Raw genomic sequence first — 20,275 nt, 5'->3', positions numbered from 1 at the left:
TGGTTTAAAAGGTATAATAGTTGTGTGCAAATGTATGCAACTGGTGCAATAAAAAATCGACGAATCCATAAATTATATGCGATACGCCCATAATTATCCATAAAAATTGTTCCAATTGCAAATAACAGTTAAAACACACCTGCCCTGAAAAACAGCCTTTTAAACATAGAAAATAGAATTTATCTATATTTAAATTATTAATTTCATAATTTCCATACAAATTTGCCTCAATATGACAACAATTTTCAGAGCCGCATAGGAAAATATTTACAAAAAGTATTTATCTTTAATGAATAATAAACATTCAATGCGTTAGAGAAAGAAACTTGCACAATTGTCCCATTGTATACGCAACAACTTTGCACCTATTATGTCCACACCTTAAACAACCCACATGACGCGAAAATGCCTCGCACTGTGTTACGTCACGAGCGCTCGTTATTGCAATGAATGAGTTTTCAACATGCCACACAACATGCTCGTCAGTTTATGGTGGGAAGGTGGCAATGAGAAATTCGGCACGAAATCCGAAAGGATAGTTTAAGGTCATGGTGAGTTGTAAGAGAGAAGGTCAGTGGCAATGCTCTTAAATTCCCAGTAAACGTGCACACACTGACACACAGACACACCACGGATATTCTCTCTGGCTCTCTCCCTTTCGGCGCTCTGGCTTACTAGCGCGCAGTCAAAGCGATTTGGTTGCTTGCTCTCTGCCAACACGCTTATCGTAGATTTGCTTTCGCCCTACTCGCGACAGCTCTATAAGACGAAGAACTTAACAGACACTTCGCTGTGAGGCTCATTCGTTATTTTGTCATCGAGCGTCGCAGAATACAACTGAAAGTTGTCTAGACCAAAGAAGTCGTCGGTGTGCGTCTTCGCAGTGCTACAAATAGAAAGTGAAAATTATGATATAAATCGTGTGAACATATTCCAAATAGTTATAGACACTATCAACCGAGCAAAGCGCACGAAAATAAACCATAAACCATGGCCAAGGAGACGAGCAAAATGGTAAGCAGTTCATTTGTTGTTGTTTTTTCTCGCAAGTACCGTTTCGAGGTGAAACTAGAATTTCCTGCAGGGATCAATTCACTCAAACATGTGCCCAGCGACCTTGAAATCTGGTGTGGTGTGTTTTGTATCGGCTCATTAGCCAATGACAATTCGCTTCGAGTTCCCGTGGCAATCAGTGTTAATAGGCGAAATATATGTACGTATGTATGCACTAGCATGTGTGTGTGTGCGTGCGTGTGTATATAATTATCAAGGGAAAAAGTCATTATGTCTCTGTCTCATTTTTAAAGAAAATTTGTATTTAGTAAAGCAAATCGTTGTTGCCGAGCTCCTCCGTCTATTGGTTATCAATAAGCCTGTATATATACATAAATATTACCCAATTTTACGCAACATTTCAACTTTCTCTAACAGATGCCACTCGATTTTTGAACTCTGGGCTCATTAAGAGATACATATTCATTCAGCTTGTTTTTATTCATGTGTGTTTACAGAGAGGGCAACAACAGTTTTATGCCTCCAATGTTTTCATTAGTCAAACTGATGATTTCATCAGTTGGCCTATCAGCTGTGAGTTCTATCTAATGCAAAGAGAATCCCATGACTACGCCACGCATATATTATCTAATTCTATAATTGTTATGAAACTCTACTTGATGACGTTCTTTTCTTGGCTCTGGCTCTATCTCAAATCCCAATCTCTTATCAGGCAAATCTTTGTACCGTTCATTATCTACATGTGTCTGTGTGTGTGTGTGTCTGTGTGTGTCTGGCAAGCACCTGACCATAAAAGTTCGTAATGCCGTATGATAAGCCGTAAAAAAACAATAAAGTATTCCTGCAAGCGAATAATTATCATGCCAAGGCTCTTCTTCTTCGTTTTTAACGCTAATTAATAAAAATGTGGCTTAAGTGAGAAATGTGCATAAAAATTGTTTGTTAAGTGTCGATTTATAAGTTTTTTTTTGTTGGAATTTGCTGTTCATTAGAACTGTGATTATTTTATGTGCTGCATTAAATGCGAGAGTTTCCAGAAGTATTTACTGGATGCCGCCATTTTATAAAACCCCCAGCTGATAGCGCTTTGCAACGGCAGAGAGAGAGAGAGAGAGAGAGAGAGAGAAAGAGAGAGAGAGAGAGAGAGAGGGAGAGAGAGAGAGAGAGAGAGGGAGAGACTTTACAGATAGTTTACTTCAGTTGAAAACAAGCAAAAATCTCTTGATGAAAGGATTTGAAATTCTAGTCTTTAAGAGGAAAACAGATTAATTGTTCTGGGATTGGATCTTGGTATATATGTAATATATGTAATATATGTATTATATGTAATATATGTAATATATAATATATGTAATGTATGTAATATGCCTGCCTTCTATAAAGTTTGTTCGACGATTTCGTGCACTTAAGTACATAAGAGTTAGTTGCAGCCGACTACTCAATACCCTGTAAAAACAGAGAGAGGAAGACGTCTTGTTTGTTTGCTTCAATATTCGATAAGTTTTTGAATATTTGCGATATTTAAGGCTGAAATGGGCGTGCTTCAAATATTTTTGCTTCAATTCGTGAAGCCAAAAAATTTGATGTAGAAAAGAAACTCACATGTTTCATTTGAATTTGTATATTTTGGCGTTCTCCTAATTGTTTATTAATGGCAATTACATTAAATTGTAATAAATATAAAACGAAAAATGAGTAATTCTTAATATAAACAATAAGAAATAACAGGAAATACTTGCTGGAAATATCTAACTATAGATATTTGCTAGTTTTTCCAGACTCAACAGAGAAGGACCTAGAAAAAGTTGTCATACCTCAAGGAAATTCTGCCAGAAATTGCAGCTTTAAGTGAAGGCTTTTCCTGCGTAAAAGTTCTCAAATGTTCTCAAATTTTATATATAAATATTTCCTTCAAATAGTCTGCATTATAACTCAAGGTACAAGTTGTGTCTATATAAATAGATCGCATTTGCGGATTGTTATATTATTTTCTCCATATGATCTGGTTTATTTGTACTTTCACCCTGCCCCGCCCCGCACACTCACGTGCCCGGCAATGACGCACTAATTGCAGATCCCAAAACAATTGACGAACGCAAAAGTCAAAGTCAATAGCTAAAAATATAATCCATGTATATGTACATATCTCTGACTAGAATGTATAGAGTCTCTTTTGGAGACTTTGTTCTGAAATTTATTTGTTATTTGCATAATAGTATTATCTAACGCGACAAAGCCCGAAAGATCTTGGCTATAAATTCTGGTAAATAGGTATATGGCTGGCCAATTTGATTATCTTCCGCTTCTTGATACGCTTGTTCATGATTAACAAGAAAAAAGGGGGCCTGTCTCCCGACACGCCGAAGATTAAATACCCTTGCAGACATTGTATGTGGCCTGAAAGTGCGTGCGAATGTTCTCTGAGTAACTATATTGTAGGGTATTCTGATTATATACAGTTTTCTAGGTATTTTAGTAGATTGCTGAAGCTCGAAAATGTAGATATTTTGAGAAAACAGAAAAGTTTTTGATACACAATAAATACATTTGTCTGCTAATAGTATGATATATCAAGTTGATAATGTCATATGTGGTTCAGATATCCTATTAATATATAAATAGTTCTTGCACTTAAGAAGTTAATCTGCGACGATCTGATTCTGTGTCAGCTTTATGATATAGTGCTACGATCTGGTCGAATCCTACATATGTAATGTCTGCAAATTTGTTTGCCTAGAAACTGATGCCTGCATATATATATATGCACAAATATATACCCTGTACGTATGTACATATGCGGCATATCTTCAATATTCCTGTAAATATTCCTCAAGAAATGAATATAACGGTAAATCAGCTCGTATGAAGCCTGTGTTGAGCGGCTTTTTCTTTCAGCCAATAACCTGTTGGACTTTCACTCTAATTGGGTCTGCCGAATCTCCTGGGGCTGCAGTCCGCAGTCCGCAGTCCGCAGTCCGCATCTGTATGCGTGTTTACAGTTACGCTGCCTGCACTGATAAGCGCAATTTTTGCATATGCATATGTATGTGTGTGTGTGTGTATGTGCGTGTGTGTGGAGCTACATGTCCTCTCCGTGGGCGGGTCACAGGCTAGGGGGGGAGGGGGGGTTGTCTGCAATTTGCTCGTAGATATGTAACTTTTCCCGCATGCAACAAGTGTCCACCTTTTGCGAGTCTAGAAAATGCAGTTTGTCCACATTTCTGCAACAAGCTGCATGTTGTTGTTGTTGTTGTTGTTGTTGTTGTTGTTTTCCATTTCTGTTGTCGTTCAATCGTTTTTGCTGGCATTTTCCAGTTATGCGCTTACCTTGTCGTTAGACTACGTCGCGTCTCCTTGCCCCTTCTCCCTCTCCCTCATCCTCTCCCTCTCCCTCATCCTCTCCCTCATACTCTCCCTCTCCCTCTCCCTCTCCCTCTCCTTCTGCATCTGCTTTGGCTTTGCCTTCTTTTTACCTAACTTGTTTACATGTGCATGCTCTCACGTTGTCTCCGTTCGTTAAATCCGTAACGGAACCAGCCCCCTCCTCCTCCCCCACCTCATCCTCCTTCCATGTGAGCCTTCTAGCTGTTTCGTTTGCCTGCCGCCTTTGGCTCTTGCATTTCTGCTATTTCTTCTATTGCTTCTATGCTTATTAGTGATGACAGCGTGAGCAATGCCAAAAAAAGGAAAAAACAGCTGTTTAACTGTGATTTAACTTGTTTAAAACTTAATTCTTTTAATGTTACGAATCCTAATCTGAAACTAATTGCAATGCGTATGAAGAGTCATTTCTCTTGAAGCTCTTTGTCCAGCTGCATTGGTCCCCAATCTCCGTTTTGAAAATAAAGAAATAGTTTAGGAATTACAGGGTTTTCAGAGATTTTGGCAATTTACTTATATTCAATAGTTATGCGAAAAAAAAATATCGGAAATATAGGTTTGGTGCACGTATATTTACAGAGGATTTAACTTCTTTAAATAGAAATTTCACTTTTATTAATATCTGTTTTATATTGTTCTGAGAATAATCTTAGTATACTTAAGTGAGTTATTTTCTACCTACAAAACTTCTGAGCTTGTCGATACTTTAAATATTTTATTTACAAAGTTTAAAGTTAAAGTTTATTTCATATAGCGTTCGGACCACATATTACTTATATATGCATACGATATCCAGGTCTGTATATATAATGTATGCATATATAATTGTTTGTAGTTAGACGCAATAATTATGCGCATATATTATTCATTTATGAGGCTATGGGGTAAAAGTATATACTCGCGTATGAATATGTAAGCGTGCATTGATGAATATATGATTTGATAAATATAATAATCATTTTTTACAAAATATACATTTAAAAATACAAAATAAAATTATTTCAAAAGTCAAAAATTTCTTATCTGTGTATATACCATAAACGGCGATATTTTGTTTACACTCACGCTCTCATCACCAATCAATAATCACATCTCTCGTTCAGGCTCTCGTACATGGCATTCTTATGCATTGAATTTCCTACTATACTCAACTTGTTGCGTCGCACAGTGGAGCAATTACTGCTACATAGTGCAAAAATATGTTCAGTGAAAGCAATTTGTTTGCCAAAGATTATTTTAGTCTTTTAACCTAATAACTCTAACATATCAATTACCTTTGAATGGTTCTATAAGAGTATGCCTAAAAGTTAAATTAAAATTAAAATTGAGAACAGCTTTTAATTTTTTAATTTTTTGCAATTTAGTTAACGTTTAAATATAACAAATAACATTGCAGTTAAAAAAAACTATGTCGAAATATTTACAGTTTCCCTTCAGAATAATAAATAATTAACACTCAAATAAAAAAAGGGCAATACGTGAAGTCAATTCTCGAGTGGCGTTCCTTTATATGTATTTTGTTTAACTTCGTCCACTGTGCAAACACACATACACACACACACACATATGCGCACACCAATACACAGTTACAGTGCGGCTGTATTGTGCCGGCCTCAGTCAGAGTCTCGCAAGTCCCTAGAGTCAGTTCCGCCAACCGATTTCTCGAGTGAGTTCAGTCGCGCATTGCAACGTTAACGAAACGGGCGTGTTCTGGTCATCGCCTCGTCTCCCATCTACCGTTCTTCGTCGTTTTGTGGTCTCGTCTGTTGGTAACTACAAATTTTACCGCTGCACGATACACGCTGAAAGTTCCAAAAAGTAAATTCTATGTTCATATGCATGCAAATTTATAGAAATAGGCAAGATAATACACAAAAAAAAAAAAACAAGTAAATAAATAAAAACAAAAGCACATGTGAAGAAATGTGTAGAGAAACTACATACAAGCAATTTTATACATACAAATGTACATATTATCGATGTGCGTACATATATAAATTATTCTTATGTGTGTATTGTAACGGCGATAAAAATACCGCGCTGTGTTTATTTTCAAAGTGAAGACCCACACACATACTTACGTTTGCATTTTGTTTGAAACAAGCCGAAAAAGCGTGTAATCTTCCATCGAGCGAGTGTGAAAAGGAGCAAACCCTAAATATGTACATACATATGCATACATGCGTGTATACATACATATGTATGCATGTATTATTGTACCCCACGTTGTCTTTGTCTGCTGTGAACCGTCGCGACGGTTTATTTTTGTGCTCTGTTCTTTACTTTACAATGTCTTGCATTTCCCCTCTGCTTGCAATTGTTGATGTGTTTTGTCTCACATTTCCCTGCATTTCGATTCCACCACCAATTCAACACACGCGGATCCAGCACCAAAAATAATTAAAAACCAAAAGAAAAAAACAGCCCACCTTTTTTGTTGACTTGACCATTGGTCTGTCAGTTCATGTCTGTATGCGTGTGCTTATAATTGAGGTAAATCTGAAATTGTTAACCTGTAAACAATTGTGTCTTACGCGAATTTGTACATGTTTACGTGTTGTGTTCATTTTAATTGCTGTTTGGGATTTTATGAATGTGCCACGATGTGTAAAAAGTTGCGAATGCAAATATCATCAAAATATTTGCCATATTCGTTAAGTTCGTTCGTAACCCAACAATGAGAGTCAAACAAAATCACGACTGTGCACAGTGTAATAAAAGGGGGAACAGAGCCTGCTTGAATGTGATATCCGTGGGGACGTCGGCAAAAAAACACGTGACTCTAAGGCATTGACCTTCGAAGGTTTGAAACTTGAATATTTGCAATGCGATCTTTGGGCGTCACGTTAAAATATAAAAGGGAAATCGCGAAGTTCCCATGAACCATATATATCACTTTGAGAACGAGCGTACGATAATACACATATTTCATAGCTATAATTATTGCAAAACACGAATATGATTCTTCGTTCAGTCCACGCTCAAAGCTGTCTAATCGCTAGCTTATCAGCAAAAGTTGTTTCAACTATGCCAATTAACTACAAGCTAAGACACACACTTGTCTAGCATTGAAAGTCCACAGTATCAGGCGATATTTTGCTTAAAAATTGTTGTTTTTTTTTGTCACTCACTTCAGGTGCATTGCAGCCCAAACAGCAATTAGCAATTAAATTTGCAATGAATTTCGCTTCGAGTTTGGGCGTGTCATTGAACTCTCCGAGTTGATTCTGTTAAAGGGGTCGCACACGTTTGTTTTTTAATTTTCTTCTTCTTTTTAACCCTTTGGAGTTGCTTGACAGATGTGCTTTGAACTGTGTCGCACCTGTCTATGCATTTCCTGTATACTGCAAATATGTTCAATTCCCAGCTGCGTGCTCTGCTGTTTATGTAAGGTCCCAACCAAAATTTGAGTAATTTAATGGGAATTTAATGGGAAATATTAAAGTACCAATTAAATTCACAATTATGTATGCAGGCTCTCTGTTGATAAGCAAACAGTTTCAAGCGTTTGCTCTCAGTTACACATTAAATAAAAATGTTGGTTTTTTTTTTGTTGTTGTTTGATTAACAAACATAGCTTCTATTATATTGCATAATTTGACTACGCGTTAGACGCGTTGATAAAACACAATTGTCTAAACATCATTTTTTATGAACAAACTAAGAACTCGGCAAACAAAAAGCAGCCTGTTACCTTTGTCAAGAGCCAAATGTCAAAAGGTTGTTTCAGCTTTCAACTGTGGCATTTCCGCCCAATTTTCCATTGTTAAACAAGCTAATGATTAATTTGGATAGACTTTTGGTTATTTTCGGTAAATAAATTTAATTAGCAACTTTTGCTCAGATAACGTACTTTTCCCTGCCAATTGATTCACACTCAATGAGCCCGCTAATAAACGCACGCATCACACATATACACACATATAACATATATATGCATCATATAAAACTGATATGACAGATCAAATATTGCGTGTGAAGAGTTCATTGCGATTCCAGACGTCAATTGGGCTTGTCCGTCAATAATAATACATTTTATTTATACAATATTTTGGGCTAGTTTATTACTCGAACGCGAAAACGAATTGTTACCTTTCATTCCTCTATTCTGCTGGAAATTTATATATATATATTATATAACTTACAACTCTATCAATTGGACTTTTCGGTTTGTAATCTATTAACAAAAAAAAGCTCATAATAATAAACTCGTATACGAAATGGCTTTTTAAGCTGTTTAAGGCTTTTCAGAATTTAAGATGTAATATATGTAATATATATATGTATATATATATATATAGATATATATATTCCCTTCCCTTGACTAACTGGAAATTTGTATATTTGTATATTATTATGCAAATATTTCTATAACTTACACCTGATTCACACTGTAAATTCAAGTTCATTCACATAATATGCTAATTTGCACAATTATTATTATTTTTTTTAATTTTTTTTTTTGCTTTTCTTCGATTACAAACAAACTTCCATTTAGACAATATATTAAGTGTTAGTTAATGTATGCCGGGCAGGTAATTTGAAATTTGTATGCCAGACATAAAGTACGGAAACGTTTAATAAAGGTTAACTTTTTGTTGGCATGCCAAAAAGAATTGATTGAAGATTGATAAGGCAAAAAGAAAAGAAAAAACAATTGTTTTTAGTTCAAACAAAGGTCAACTGCTCAAAAGTTTATTTAACTTAGGTCAAATTATTGACTTACAGCTTTACAAACTATCCTTAAACAAGATACAAAAGTATCTTTACGTCTTACAAAAGTATCTTCACGTCTTAAAAAAGTATCTTTATGTCTTACAAAAGTATCTTTACATCTTACAAAAGTATCTTTACATCTTACAAAAGTATCTTTACGTCTTACAAAAGTATCTTTACGTCTTACAAAAGAATCTTTTCATCATACAAAAGTATCTTTACATCATAGAAAAGTATTTTTAGGTCTTACAAAAGTATCTTTACGTCTTACAAAAGAATCTTTACGTCTTACAAAAGTATCTTTACGTCTTACAAAAGTATCTTTACATCATACAAAAGTATCTTTACACCATACAAAAGTATCTTTACGTCTTACAAAAGTATCTTTACGTCTTACAAAAGTATCTTTTCATCATACAAAAGTATCTTTACGTCTTACAAATGTATCTTTACGTCTTACAAAAGTATCTTTACGTCTTACAAAAGTATTTTTACGTCGTACAAAAGTATCTTTACGTCTTACAAAAGTATCTTTACATCATACAAAAGTATCTTTACGTCTTACAAATGTATCTTTACGTCTTACAAAAGTATCTTTACGTCTTACAAAAGTATCTTAACGTCTTATAAAAGTATCTTTACGTCTTACAAATGTATCTTTGAGTTGCAAATTTCACTACTGAATTGCCGGAAAAAATATTTGTCAATTTGAAAAATGTTTCAATTGTTAGCTAGTGTATATATTTTTCATAGATTTCAGTTCCAGTTGCAGTAAACGGTTGTCAAGAGCGTGCCATGCCATGTGTGAACGACCAGAGTTGAAATTAGCATATACAATTTATTCGCCGTGTCGATCGGCAATATCATGAGGTGATTGTTCAGTTCAGACTTGCGGCTCGGTAATGAGGACACGGTCTTTTTTTTCAGGCACGGGCACAGTTCGGCCGTTAATAATGCATTTCAATTTGGAAAAAAGCTTGTTGCTACTTACAAAAAGAAACAAAAAAGAACATTTTAATTTTAACTTTAGTTTTGTGAACTTTGAGTTTAATAATCGACTATGCGCAGATTAAATACAAGTTAGGGGTCTAAAGTGCGCAATTGCTAAGCTTTTTATAATTTTTTTATAATGCCAACTATACAAGAAACAGTTGATTTCATTCGCAAATTCAAATGCTTATCAATATTTGAGAAATTTGTCGCTGTTCAGTTTGTGCGGCCTGAATACCCTGTAAAAAACATAGCCACAAAAGAATGTAGATTGAATGAACACGAAGAGCTCCGCATAGCAACCGCATAGCCTAATCGAGCATGCCAAGTCATATCATCTTCCATAGTCTTAAAAGTGATCGGATTCTATGGTCCGATCATTACGAAATTTGCCTTTGGCAACGAGTTGACAACCAAATTTATGCATGTGGGTCATCACAAAGTAAAATAGTATCGTATACATACCATATTGGAAAACATAGTTCAGGTATGATCGGCTGCTCTTCAAAATTGATTACGTATCTTTTATCGCCTATGCCAATTAAAGTTGAGATATTGTTTATGTTTCAATTAAGAAGCAGGCAGCTTTAACAAGCTTTCAGTACATACACACGCCTATCATAGATAGCCTAGTACTTATATCTAGGCATGTCGATCTGTTATTATGATCACATCCATCTCAAAGACTATAAGAGCATATGTATGTTATGCTTGTAAGACAACGACTGATGAAATGGTTTTTCAATTGGCGATAACTCATACGTTCGTTATTAAATCAAGGCTCGTATGCTCGAAGACTACAAACACTAGATATACAGAGTATTATAATAATAGCTATACTCGTTTTTCATACAAACTAAAGCGTGTAAAGTTGTCTATTTGATTCAAGATAAATCTGGCTGCAAGTGCTTTTTACCAGTTAGTTCAACTAGAACAAGTTTAATTGTGATTCTGATTTTGAACAAGTCCAGTAAAAGTAACGTAATTTATATATTAAATCGAAACAGCAAAAAAGCATTTAATCATTATTTTACTTCACTTTTGACAAGTTAATTTTGTTATTATTCAATTCCCCCTTTGCCTAATATTTTGAGGTTCGTCTAATGACTAACTTGGGCGCGATACGAGAGATTCTATGGGCTGTCAGCCTTGCCCCAAACACTGAGGCACAGGAATGTGTCTCACGGCCCATTATATCAATTAACTTTTAAGCACTTCACTTATCGAACTCATACAACGAATGCACATAGCTCCAGGCACCGAACTCTATATCTCGACATCATATTTTCAATTTCATGAGTAACGAGCAATTTATTTAAAAGTCAACTGAAAACTTAAAATGGGCAGAAAGCAAAGTTTTGATACTCTAGCATATATATAGACGATATAGTTGTACATTTGGGAAGTCTAGACAAGTTTAATAAGAATTCAATTAAATCAAGGATTTAAGGACAAACCAAATCAAATTCGAATTCAATCAAAAGAAAAGCTCAGACTTTCTTAATGCGATCCTTTCAATAATACTTGCTGTAATAGTTTTTTGTTCGCACTTTCCCCTCGCATCGATCGGCTCACTTTTTGAAAAAGGTTGAAACTCTCAATAATTATAACTAACAATTGAAATCTTCTGTGATTGTTATCTGTAAAGTGAGTAGGTTGTGTGCGGAGCGGAGCGTATTATTAGAATGTAATTGACGTCTCGAACAGCTCATTAGAACTTGTGAGAGGAAAAACACAGGAATTACAATAAAAAAAACTGTCTCGTTATTATTTCTTAGAAACGATATAGCTTATTAAAAGAAGTTTAAGACCTAAAAGGTTATTCTATGAAATTTAAATGCAACTACAAATAATATAAATAATAAATAAATATTTATCAAGCTGAATTCTAACAAATCGATTTTAATTATTGCCTTAAAAAATTATGTATAAATATATAAATATATATAAAAAAAAAATAAAGCTCATTAAACGAAGCTTTCAGTTTCTTTTTTGTAATTTAAAAAGTTTTGTTTTAACATTTAAGTGTGAAGCTGACTATGAAAAGTTGTAGATACATTTACTAACAGTTCGATTTTAGGCCCACACACACCAGATATGGATGTTATTGCCATAAGAAGCATATATGAATAATATAATAAATAAAAATAGAATATAGCTGCAATTTGCACTGTAAATTCATATTGAGTTTAAATTGATACTCGAGGCACAATTTAACGTGGGCTGACAACGTTAATTGATAGCGCTTTTTTTTCTGGAATGTTGACGTATGTGAGTCAAATCTATTATACATATATATATATATGTATATATATTCCTTCCTTTGTCTGTTTACTAGCTCTCATTCTCACTTCCAGGGTCGCCCGCGTATCAGCGCTGTAATCAATCGGGCGCACGAATAACATACAATATGAAATTCTGTCTTTCGAAATGCGGTTTTACTTAGATTCAAAAGTTACACATTTTCAGCTTATTAAAACGTATTCTATTAGTTTTAATTGCTTGTGAGAATACTCGAGTACCTGGCACCCATTGAAACAAAAAGTAATAGCAAAGTAATTCATTTATGCCGACCCATTTTAAAGTGCTTAGTCAGCCTCTCTGCCTAGATAAACACGTTCGTCTGCGTGTCTACAATATTTATTTATTAATAACTAATATGCCCATTATAATATAACTAATAGCTGAGTATTCACTAAAATTAATTGAGTAATTAGCTTTGTTTATTTACTTTTCGCATCTGTAAAGGGTAACTTCTAGTCGATCACTCCTTACCCCAAACAAATTGTTAGCAGTCACACTTGACGCCTGACTTTGGGCACGATCTGAGCCAACGCCACAGTTTAAACTATTCTAAAAAGTATTTAAAATTCGAATTTATTTTTCAATATGTGTGCAAAAACAAAAAAATAAGTAATATGAGCTAGAAAGTGTGAATGTCTTCGGCACGCCGAAGATTTAATACCCTTGTGAGAATGTAAAGCTCGCAAAAGCTTTAATGAAAATAAACTCACTCCGATTCTTCCTATGAAGCTGTATAATATAGAAGTGTGATCTTAATATGATTTGGCTCATGTATAAGAAACATAGTGCAACTAGTAAATGTTCGGTTTCTTGATGAGCAAAAGTTTTTCATACAAGTACCTACAACTCGGCCAATCGTTGCTATGTCAGCTATATGATATATTGGTCGGATGTTAATAAGATCTATGTATGAAAAGTAAAGTAAAATTGTCTTGGAAAATAAGAATCTTTTCCATGCAAGAACCTATCGTAACCGATCGTTCATATGGCAGCTATATGATATAGTATTCCGATTTGACAAGTTATAACATATGTTCTGACCGCAACAGAAAGTCGAACCAATGCAAAGTTTCAAGACGACGGATGGAGTTTGAAGGCAGGCGTATATCAGCACAGCTGCTGATGCTGATCTGGAATATATACACTTTGTGTCTCTTTAAATGCGTTGCATATGCCATAAGAAAACGATAATACCCTCTGGCAGGGTATAATCAGCTAGTGATAGACCAAACACAGCCAAGCTGATCTCGTGCTCGACTTGGAATCGCATGGCGTTTGGCGGAGCACAATTTGAATGCAAATTTTCTCGCCTATGGATTAAGTTACGGCCCTGTAAGCAGACAATTGAAATACAATAATTATTGTTTACATTGTAACAATAAAACAAACAAACAAACTAACAAACAGACAGCAAATCGAATAATAACAGCTTTGATATACAAATCATAATACAATACAACTTATTATTTGAACTTGGTTATGGTCTGTAGATTGTGACTTAAGCTTGCGACTAACTACTTAACTCTGGCATATATTAGTGTATTCTTTATGCTTTAGTATAACTACTCTCATTCACATCTAAATCTACTTGATACTAGCTTAAGACGTCATCAGGCAGGACACTCTTGATGACATGTCTTGCAGTGCAGGCTTTGCTCTCCGCATTCCATTTGAACGTTCCCTTTTTAAACTTTCTCAAATGAGCTAATGCTGTTGCCTTGATAATTGAACTTGTTGGACATCTATCTCAAAATATTGATATATTGAATATTTGGCGGAAAATGCCGGCACATAGTTCTTTTTGCTAACGTCCACGTTAAAAATCATAGACACCTTAATTCAAATGCCACAGAAGTCAGCTTTAAGTCTACTAAATCTCAACAATTTATGAGTATTTGCCAATATGGACCTCTTCTGTCCTTGCATGGACTATTTGCAGTTAATTAAGTTCAATTTCAGCCCCCTTAAGCTGCCCTTTCCGCCGCGTTAGTCATATATGTTCTTTGTGCTATGATATTGACATTGACACGGGCCGACTATAATTATTGTCGGACGTGCTTGGCTTTTGTTTGTTTCCAAGCAACAATAATTACGTACACAAAAGCTTTGAATAGAAACGTTCTTGGATAACCTAATGACACGTGTTGTTTTACTATAAAGCTGGCTTCATAATTTATGACTGGCTCTAACTAACCTATTGATTGACAGATAGCCAACTTTCACACAGGTGATGGTAATAGAAACTAGCGTAGGACGAAATGTTTATTTTTAGTATGCACAGTGCTGGCCAGAAGTTTAGCACCAGAAATGGGCTGGCAGCATAAAGTCTGAGTAATTTATATAGATTGAAGGTGTTTGGCAGGGTATCAATCAGATTGAATAGGCATGTGGAATTATGCTGATAAAAATTGATGTAGGCCAGATGTTGCCATATATATAATCATATATATATGCTCTTAGAAATTGATTTAGATATGATTAAAAGTCTACCTCTATATCTTTATCAATATCTATATCTATAAGTTCTTCTGCCTTCAACAACTTCATTCTACCCATTTATATTAAGGCATCACAATAGACACTCTAAAGTCAAAAGTGACCGACTAGCACTTACCCCTTCTAGCTGCAGCTGCTTAATAACTATCGATATTGCTAGAGTAATGCAAAGATTGGTTTGTCTGGCCTCTTAATATAAGGCAATCAAGATTAGTTCGAGGTAATGAACAGGTAATGGATTACTCAGATCGTCAGCATGTATCTAAAAACGTAGTCAGGTTGGGAACGCCTCACTTTAACCATTGCAAACATACTCAGCAAGTTTGTAGCCACATTATAAATTAGTACAGGGTATACAAATGAACTCCTTGTAAAAATTGGCATAATTTAGCAAATGTACTGCTTTTCTATAAATAATTTAATAATTATTTGTTAATTGTAATGCCCGGTGTGCTAGATTCCGGGCCAGCACTGTCTATGTGGTCAGCTCGCGGCGCGTTGATTTGATCAGATGACGCGGCGATGACGTACATAGAATGGAGGCCAACGCCGTCGCCGCCGCGAATATGCGCATCTGACATATTTATATTCCAACGGAGACCTAAGCGCACCGAACCAAAAACAGAGCAAATGTTGACAGCTTTTCGCACACACACTCCAAAGAAATTACATCATGGCTTGCCATCTTGATTGGGATACATTTATAGGGTACAATATGACAGAGTATACCATATATGAATGTATTGCAAAGTACTTATCGCTGATGACCCCATCAATTTGACCCAATAGATATATAGTTATAAAAGCGTAAAGAACTCTAACTTCATTCTAAAGAAAATCTGAGTTATGCTAATCAATGTTATGTTAGATTTTTCTTTAAACAAGCTTCAAGCATATTTTTAGACCAAGTATTAGCACGAAACAGGAACTTTTTTAAAGACTAACTATTTAAAAAGAGGGTACATAAAAGTCGCCAAGTTTGGCCTATTTTTTGATGTATTCTGTAAACAATCCAATTTAAGTATCGAACGGGCTAATATTCAATTGATTTCCGACCATTCTGCCTTATATGAGTGTATGGAATTTTAACGAAGTATAAACGATAATAATTGAAAAAAAATATAACTCAAAATGGATACATGGCAACAATTAACGAGTGGCACATTTTCGCGGGCCTAGATTCGGTTATAGCCCAATTGTCCTGCAACTTCTTCTAATCCGTTTTTTTCTTATTCTATTTATTTACAGATTGAGCCCGTTTTTAAAATGGAACTGTAAGTACCTTAGTTTTTGTTTCACACGTGAAAAGAATCTACTTTCCACTTACATTTATCAATTGGAATATATCTTAACCTATATTTAATTTGCAGCGAAGCAGCAGACCCCGTAGAACCGCAAGCCCGCTGGAGCTCCTTCTTCGCGAATCACTGGAAAGGATGCGTTGTATTCTTAATGCCTCTATTATGCCTGCCCATAATATTAATGAACAATATTCCGGTAAGTAGCTTGGCCAAGCTGTAAATGTCTCTAATAAACATAATCCCTTAAACCTTATCTTTACAGGAATACCGTTGCATGTACATATTATTGATAATGGCCGTATTCTGGGTCACAGAAGCGCTGCCTCTTTATGTTACATCAATGATACCAATTGTTGCGTTTCCCACAATGGGAATTATGGTAATTAATAGCACTTGTTATCATCGCATAAGCCAAGTTTTAACTGACAGCTCGCTTTTTAGGGCTCCGAAGAGACCTGCATGACATACTTCAAGGACACGCTGGTGATGTTCATGGGCGGCATCATGGTCGCCCTGGCCATTGAGTACAGCGGCCTGCACAAGCGTCTGGCGCTGAGAGTAATCCAAATGGTGGGCTGCAGTCCCAGAAGGTCAGCGCTAGCACTGTCAGCTGCTCTACAACTAAAGCTGACTAGATTCATTTAATTTCTAGATTACACTTTGGCCTGATTATGGTGACAATGTTTATATCCATGTGGATTTCAAATGCCGCCTGCACGGCTATGATGAGTCCGATTGTCCAAGCGGTCCTGGAAGAATTGCAAGCGGTGAGTGTGCGAAATTCTCGACTTTTCTATAAGAACACTTGTTAATCGTGCACTTTATTTAATAGCAAGGTGTCTGCAAAATCTACCATGAGCCAGAGTATCAAATGGTCGGCGGAAAGAACAAGAAGAAGAGTGAGGATGAGTATGTTTAGCTAGAAAACAGTTTGCAAACCAATTACTTACATATCGTCCAATTCGACAGGCTGCCGTATCCCACAAAAGTCACGCAATGCTACTACCTGGGCATTGCCTATGCCTCGTCTTTGGGCGGCTGTGGCACCATAATTGGCACTGCCACAAATCTAACCTTCAAGGGCATCTACGACACGGCATTCCCCAATGCCACTGAGAAACTGGATTTCCCCACATTCATGTTCTATTCGGTGCCCTCGATGTTGGTTTACACGGTTCTCACCTACGTTTTCCTGCAATGGCATTTCATGGGTCTCTGGCGGCCAAAGAGCAAGGAGGCCCAGGAGGTGCAGGTGGGCAAGGACAATGCTCACGTGGCCAAGAAAGTGATCGATCAACGCTACAAAGAGCTGGGCCCCATGAATATGCACGAGATTCAAGTGATGATTCTTTTCATTATCATGGTCTTCATGTACTTTACACGCAAACCGGGCATCTTCACAGGCTGGGCGGATCTGCTACCTGCCAAGTGAGTGCAAACGCGAAGGCATCCTATTACACGCCAGAACGGAACACAGCAGGTTTCTTCAAATTGCCGCAGAACAAATACCTTTGCAGAACGTTTTTAGAGCAGCTTTATGAAGCTGATGGGAACCTAATTCTCTTGCAATTGCTCCTAAATGCGGCTAAAGTATAAAAAGGCGAATTTATTAAATAGCTTTTTAAATGGGATTGACAATTAAGGCCAGTCCACACATTTGCCACGGATTCGAATCCGACTCCTCACTCTGCTCTCGGGCACAACCAAATAGCTCCCATAAGAACATTTGGTTCACATAAAAATGTAATTTGGATCAACAGGATACGATTCTTTTAATCAAACGTAAAAGCCTTGTTGCTCTGTATCATATAGTTGCCATAAAGTCAGGTTATTTAGTCTGCGGCACCCGGAGAATAGCTGTTATCTTTTGGCAAATATTTATTAACAGCTACTAACTTTTGGTGTATACTTTCAGGGTGATCAAGAACTCCATGCCAACCATATTTGTGGTGATCATGTGCTTCATGCTGCCCGCCAACTATGCATTCCTGCGCTATTGCACACGACGTGGACCGGTGCCAACGGCGCCGACACCATCGCTGATTACCTGGAAGTTCATTCAGTCGAGGGTTCCATGGGGTCTGATATTCCTGCTTGGCGGCGGCTTCGCCCTGGCTGCGGGCAGCAAACAGAGTGGCATGGCCACCTTGATTGGCAGCTCGATGAGCGGTCTGAAGGTGCTGCCACATCCAGCCCTGTTGTTGGTGGTCATTCTGGTGGCGGTATTCCTGACAGCCTTCAGCTCGAATGTGGCTGTCGCCAATATTCTCGTGCCTGTGCTCAATGAAATGGTGCGTGGACATGGCTATAAAATCGAAGAAATGACTATTAATCTTGTTTTATATATTACAGTCACTGGCATTGAAGATCCATCCACTGTACCTGGTCTTCCCAGCAGGTCTCGCCTGCAGCATGGCCTTCCATTTGCCGGTGAGCACGCCGCCAAATGCCCTGGTTGCTGGCTATGCGCACATTCGCAGCAAGGACATGGCTATTGCGGGCATTGGACCAACGATTATAACTATCATTGTGCTCTTCATTTTCTGTCAAACCTGGGGCATGGTTATTTACCCAAACCTGGACACGTTTCCGGAGTGGGCACAAATCGCCGCCGAGGAAGCGGCCAACAAGAGCCGTCTGCTGGCCGAGGTAGCCGCCAATAAGACGCGTATTATTGAGCTGGCCGCAAATGCGACACGTCTATTGGCAAACAATACCGAGCTGTTAACGGATTTGTCTACCAGCAGCTCGAATCTGGTGGGCAACATTATTGCCAATAGCACGCAACCGTTGGCCCAGATGGCTGTCAATGGCACACGCCTGTTGACTGATCTGGCCTTTAACAAAACCCTCTAATTAGTTAGTTAACTTTCTGGTCTAAAAGTGGACACAAGCCCCGCGAGTAGCGCCGTGAGGCAACTGTACAAAGAAACACAAGTGCCTTTGCTTAAATGTTCTTATGCTCTACAACACAATTAAGTATAAAGTTGAACGAAAAAAAAACAATTAGTAAAAAACAGTTACATTTTTTAAACGAATTTACAAACAAACTCAAACACGAAACTTCAGTCCACAAGCAATGACTGTTTCTCTGTGACACAATTTTTGAGAAAATTCTGTGTAGAAAATTAGCGACACCTGAGTATGTCAAAAGTTAACAATAATTAGAAAACGGAACGAACTTTCAGCATACAAGCGCATTTACTAATAGCCTTAACAGTTGCATCAAAAAATTAACAAAAAAAAGAAAAGAAAAGAATATGTGTTACTTAATTATTGCATTTAGCGAAAATCAAATGTTATATATTTTTTGTGTATAATATGCATCAAGAAGAAAGAAACAGGCATTGAATTGTATTTTTATACTCTTTTTAGCAACTAGACTGACGGAAAGTGTTTAAATTTCTTTTTTGCATATGTAATTTTTGTTTAAATTTAGACGGAACTTGTGAAAACAAAAGAAAATTACTCAATATTTGAATGCGTACGAAAGTTAGCACACAAATAGCATAAGTTATAAGTTTTATGGATAATTTGTAAATTTGCAAACGATTAATGTTTTATAGTTGTAAAGTCAAATAAAAGCTCAAAATGTAAAAACTATCACACATTTTTATGGCAACAAAAAGTAACTAAATTATGATTGTTACATTTGTTATAATATTGTTGAGAATTGTAAAATTCTTAGAAATTGTTAAACGTCACCCTTGATTAACATGATTTACATTTTCAACAATTGTCAAGTCGACCGTGTTGAATCTCTGCCATAAGAACTATTGCTCGACTGTAAAGATTTCTTTATGATACTTTAACCAAATTCAAAGTTCTTGTAAGCCTTTCTTTGCCTTTATATATATAAGGTCAATAAGGGGTTGACTTCAGTCTATTATATCATATGTCTGCATACCAAGATTGTTCTATCTAGTTATAATACTTAAGTTAGTCTTAAAAAAAAAACAGTCTTGAATTGGAATTCGATTCTTATCGATATGATGAATATGGAACTAGAGAGCGTACAAGAGAGGTAAGCTCCTTCTGCGTTTTGGTAGTTAGAATACATATTTCTAATTTCC

General features: G+C 36.4%; 1 protein-coding gene across 3 annotated transcripts; it reads left to right on the top strand.

Annotated features, from left to right (window-relative positions):
• The first annotated feature begins 818 nt into the window (after nucleotides 1-818).
• On the top strand, nucleotides 819-19,812 carry LOC115770134 (protein I'm not dead yet). Of its 3 annotated transcripts, none has more exons than XM_030715275.1 (10): nucleotides 819-1,014; nucleotides 16,150-16,175; nucleotides 16,272-16,398; nucleotides 16,465-16,581; nucleotides 16,644-16,792; nucleotides 16,855-16,969; nucleotides 17,035-17,111; nucleotides 17,172-17,630; nucleotides 18,118-18,493; nucleotides 18,555-19,812. In XM_030715275.1, exons 1-10 carry the CDS (start codon nucleotides 991-993, stop codon nucleotides 19,056-19,058), a joined length of 1,974 nt encoding a protein of 657 aa, XP_030571135.1. In that variant the 5' UTR covers nucleotides 819-990; the 3' UTR covers nucleotides 19,059-19,812. The 3 variants fall into 3 exon arrangements, with proteins under 3 accessions (XP_030571135.1, XP_030571136.1, XP_030571137.1); XM_030715276.1 differs by lacking the exon at nucleotides 819-1,014 and adding an exon at nucleotides 6,068-6,213; XM_030715277.1 differs by lacking the exon at nucleotides 819-1,014 and adding an exon at nucleotides 6,080-6,164.
• Nucleotides 19,813-20,275: the final 463 nt, after the last annotated feature.

Source organism: Drosophila novamexicana, unplaced genomic scaffold (assembly GCF_003285875.2).
Source record: "Drosophila novamexicana strain 15010-1031.04,08,12 unplaced genomic scaffold, DnovRS2.1 tig00004555-arrow-pilon, whole genome shotgun sequence".
In the NCBI taxonomy this organism is placed as follows: Eukaryota; Metazoa; Arthropoda; class Insecta; order Diptera; family Drosophilidae; genus Drosophila; species Drosophila novamexicana.
The sequence above is the reverse complement of the archived record's forward strand: the minus strand, read 5'-3'. Positions and strand labels throughout refer to the sequence as shown.

Bases quoted from the DNA above. Each gene is read 5' to 3' on its own strand.
- LOC115770134 (XM_030715275.1), top strand. From the start codon at position 991: ATGGCCAAGGAGACGAGCAAAATG. The intron at 17,112-17,171 runs GTATGTTTAGCT...CCAATTCGACAG, and splicing joins AAGAAGAAGAGTGAGGATGA to GCTGCCGTATCCCACAAAAG. The intron at 17,631-18,117 runs GTGAGTGCAAAC...GTATACTTTCAG, and splicing joins GCGGATCTGCTACCTGCCAA to GGTGATCAAGAACTCCATGC.